Source organism: Chinchilla lanigera, unplaced genomic scaffold (assembly GCF_000276665.1).
Source record: "Chinchilla lanigera isolate Chin_1 unplaced genomic scaffold, ChiLan1.0 scaffold00026, whole genome shotgun sequence".
NCBI classification, from domain to species: domain Eukaryota; kingdom Metazoa; phylum Chordata; class Mammalia; order Rodentia; family Chinchillidae; genus Chinchilla; species Chinchilla lanigera.
This window is the reverse complement of record NW_004955427.1, coordinates 448,406-453,089: the sequence shown is the minus strand read 5'-3', so window position 1 is coordinate 453,089 and position 4,684 is coordinate 448,406. Positions and strand designations below refer to the sequence as shown.

At 44.0% G+C, this 4,684-nt stretch overlaps 1 protein-coding gene across 1 annotated transcript in view; it reads right to left on the bottom strand.

Moving 5' to 3' along the window:
* Nucleotides 1-2,902: 2,902 nt before the first annotated feature.
* Nucleotides 2,903-4,684, bottom strand: part of St3gal6 (ST3 beta-galactoside alpha-2,3-sialyltransferase 6) — a gene marked incomplete in the record, with an annotated part of 52,318 nt that continues 50,536 nt past the window's right edge. The window contains 1 exon segment of the mRNA XM_013515120.1: nt 2,903-3,570. Coding sequence (XP_013370574.1) covers nt 3,484-3,570 — 87 coding nt within the window.

Genomic DNA, 4,684 nt, shown 5'->3' with positions numbered 1-4,684 from the left:
CTACAGTTCGTAGGCTTGAGTTCGTAGTGGGCTGGCTCCAAGGCAGGGTGGCATGGCAGAGGGACACTGGGGGAGGAACCGTTCACGTCGCGCAGAAGGCAGCAAAAGCAAGGGAGCGAAAAGCCCCTTTCTGGCCCTGTACTGTATCCAGGCTACCTGTCCTTACAGCAGGTAGTGCTTCTTACCTTGAATCAGTCCCAGCATCACATGCCACATGCAGCCATCTCTGAAAGCCGCTGACTGCATGAGGCCTTGGGGTGACATCAGACCCACAGCATTTGCGTTTCTTGTGATGTCCCCGTCTGCTGAGGTCACTTTGTGGTGAGTGTGTACATGGGATACAAGTTTTTACAGCATTCACCATGTGGAGAGGTGTGTCCACATAGCTCCTCCCCCAATCTGCCACCAATTTTCCAGTCACATGGCTTCCAAGTTCTTGACCATGTGGCCAGACCACAGAGTACAGCCCGTGAATCAGTGTACAGTCACGCATCTGGCCATTTCTCCTTCCAGACAAAATGTACTACCAAGCGCACTGCCCAAAGTGCTGCCCACTAGGAAGGCTTCCCTTCACCACTGACCTTCAGGGATGTCTTAGGGGCTGTAATGCTGCAGCTGTCCACTTGTGGGCGGTGTCCGCGTAAGATGCAGAACTATCTGTACACCAAGCCCTCGTTGTTTCCTCTGACAGCTGATCGTGTGGTACAGCCCACGAGAACACAGTGCGTGCCGGGGAACAAGGCAGTACTGCAGGAGTAGGAGCCATGGGCATCTGGTAACTTCATGTAACTTGTACCTTCTGGACCTGCTCTGGCTAAATCACATACATCATTTCCATTCAGTGACAGACTTGCTCTGCACGTCCAACCTTACGACTCAGTGGATCACGTAGTACCCCGGATCAGGACAGGCAACTCGGGTCACATGGGAACCTGGTGTTCCATAGTCAACCGTTCAGTTCCCATTAAGGCCCAGTAGCAGGCTAGGGACTTTTTCAAAGCGAGGGCAGTCTGCCGGTGATAGCAGAACCTTGCTCAAGTTCTGAAGGTCTTCCCTGCCATTCACCCCTACCTGCCGGTGACACTTCAGGTACCACTGGCTCTGCTGGATCATATGGCTCCAGTGGCAGACCTATTGCAGAGCCGTTTCTTGTTCTGGGCCACACTCACAACTAGCAGCTGAGTCACTCAGTAATTAGGCCAGAGTAAAATATCTTGGTGAGGAATGTAGTACCTCCACAATCCAAACAGACCTACCACTGTGCCTCTTTTCTGGTCGTAGGGGAAGCCCGATGCAAAAATTTACCTTTTACCTTAGAAGGGATATTTCTACATACCCCACACCACTGGATTCCTAGCAGTTTCACTGAGGTGGAAGGACCGTGAATTTCTGTTGGATTTATTTCCCATCCCGTGGCTCGGAAGTGCTTTACTAACAAGTCCGTAGTGGTTGCTACCTCCTGTTCACTTGGTGCAAGCAGCGTAACACTGTCAGTGTAATGGGCCCGTGAGAGGCCTGTGAGAGGGAGGATTACGATCCCTGCAAACTGAGCTGTGGCACAGGGCTGGAGCATTAACATAACCCTGAGGCAGGACAGTGAAGGTGTATTCCCAGCTGAATGCAATTTGTTTTTGATAGGCCTTACGGATAGGCGTGGGGAAGACACATTTGCCGAATCAATAGCTGCATACCAAGTACCGGGAGATGTGTTAAACTGGTCAAGCAAGGATACTACATCAGGTTCATCAGCTGCAACTGGAGTCACCACTTGCTTCAGTTTATGGTAATCTACCATCTTCCAACACTGATCTCTTCTGCACAGGCCATTGGGAGAATTAAATGGGGATGTGCGGACCACCACCCCTGCATCCTTCACGTCCTGGGTAGTGGCACTCATCTCTGGAGTCCTTCCAGGGATGTGATACTGTTTTTGGTTTACTATTTTACCAGGCAAAGGCAACTCTAATGGCTTCTATTTGGCCCTTCCAACCATAACAGCTCTCACATTACAGGTGAAGGAACTCATGTGAGAATTCTGCCAAGTCCTAAGTATATCTGTCTTACAAAGGATGGGAGAAAGATTGACCATATACGTTTTCCATGCACAACAACCCTTCCCAAGGGGGGCCTGGCATCCCCTGCATGCAAGGGGTTCTGGATCTGTAATTGGCCCTAACCTGGGAACTGGTTGAGTGGTGGATTCCGTTTCCATGGATGTGAAGTAGTTTTCTGTTCATTTGCCCTTACATTTTTTTTTCAATTACATAAATCTAGTGAAAGTGTTGTAGGCTTCCTCTCTGTTACACTTTTGGGAAAACTGGCTAATCAGCCAAGGCCGCAGGTCTACCTGTGTCAGACCATTCTGATCGTTGTTCTTCTGCTGTCTTCGGCGATTAAGTGCTGCCCCTGTGACCTGCCCTCTGCCATCCAGTCAAACCCACTGCCCTTAAATTTCCCAAGGGAGTGTGATCCCCCTGTAAGGTCTGGCATGCAGAGAGGAGCAGTGACAGGGCTCTTCGAGGATGCCGGTGCTCCCCTCCAATCTGTTTCTCAAGGTCTTAGTGAAGGGTGCATTTTCTGGGTCATCCCTGTGCAGTGGATTAGGTTTAACATGACATCCACTCCACCACTCCCCTTTCCTCTGGATCCCCTCATCAACGGTAAGCATGGACGAGAAGGCGTCCCTAACTCGGTCACAGCGGGCCATCTTTTCATACTTCAGCCTCCTCGCCAAGTAAACTAAACACCTCTCTACTCCATGAGCTGCAACTTTAAATTCAAAATCCCTGCTTAACAGGCCTAGGAGCAACAGCCTGATCCAGGTGTATATTTTTGCCACCATTAGCCCACACCCATTTGTAAACAATTTTGAAGTTTTTAAAGTAATGCAAAGCGACCAGACTTTAATAATTGAATTTAGTCATTTACTCATTCAAAATTGTATGTTTTGCCTATTTCCTTTAACTTAAAAAATAAAAGCAAAAAACACTGTCTTCCTTCTACCAAATTATTACTAATCACATTCATGGTTAATTAACTACAGAAGGAAGAAACTGAATTAAAGTAGTATGACTTCCACAGCCCAGGGGTTACACTTTGCTACAGCAAGGTGTAATCACAGGACACCTCCTGTTTACATTAACTTCTCCGAATGTCACACTGCAGTAAATTCTCTCTGCTTCGGAAATCACATTCTTTGAAAAGTCTAAGATGAAATAACTGTAAGATGTTTTTAAAAAAAAGACCTCAAAAACTTATCTGAAGAACACAATGTAATCAAAACTTTTTTCCCTGATAATTAAACATTTCTTGGTTTTCATAAATATATTCACAGAGATTAAACTGGTGGTTATGAATCACCAGGCAGCAACAGATTTAATATACATAATTATTTGACAAGTCCATCCAACATATTTAAAAATAAACTAAAAATTCCAGTATAAAAATAAAATACTGTCAGTATAATCTTCTGAGCTTGTAGGGTCAATCTTCTGTCAAGTTGATCACGAAATTTTTTTCTATAATGTCCTTTAAAAAGAGCTGTTCCGCAGTCACATTGTGATACGCATTCTAGAGAAGAAAAAAATAGATTACCATCTGTCTATCCCAATCTCAAAATACTAATACAGCGACAGAATATTCTGTACCTTAAAAAATTCTATACTAACTTAACTCAAAAGTTAAGTCAAATGAATACTGTTACCTTCCTAATGTCTTTACCTATTCTTGTGTAAAAACTTCCCTTAAAGCCTACTCCCTCTTAAACTATCATTTAAAAGGCTTCTCTTCAGGAACCTTGAATTGTGGTATAAATCTAGAGATCTCGAAATTTTAAGTCAGAATGGAATGTCCATAAAAGCAGCACCTAGAACTCAAAATTTAGAAAAATAAATTGCCCTGGGGATGAGAAACTACTATAAAGCATGGTTCAGGTTAAGACACGTGTTTTAAAAATTTGGGGGCCAGAGATACAGCTCAGTGGTCAAATGTTTGCCTGGGTTGTGCAAGGTCTTAGTTTAGATCCCCAGCACCATAAAAATAAAAAATAGTAATTCTCTATTGTTAGATATCCTGTTTTCTTGGGAAGTTGTTTTAATGTCCCATTCTTTATGTCACTTAAGAAATTGTAAAAATAAAAGAATGAAAACATATTAAACAGATATCCATTAATGTGACTCTTGAAATACTACAAGTACTACAAGAAAAGTAAGGGCTGAGAATAAATGAGCATTTTAAGGCACCCAACTCTTGAGCTACTCAAGGGTTTCTCTTATACTGAGGAGAAGAAGGGAGGTTGGAGGGACAAAAGACAGTATTAAAATCCAACCCAGATTATACCCCTTTCTCAGCTTATGCAGTCTTTTGGAATGAAAGGATCTGATTTCATGAAATGTCATATACTTTACAGCAAATCATTTATAGTTGAGTATTAAAAATGTGCAGATAACATTTAAACCCTATCACCTGTGTACCAGTAATCTAATAACCAGAAACATGGGAAACTCCTTCCTATTCAATTAAAATCCTCAGGGTCAAATTTACCAGCACTGATCTCTACTCCAGAGAAACATGATCAGTGAGAAGGTTTGTAACCCTTTCAGACAAAGACTGTCTTACGGGCTTACCCTGTTCTCGACCCCTGGAGGCGACCTGTGGCACGCCTGCCACAGCCAGCTGTTCTCCC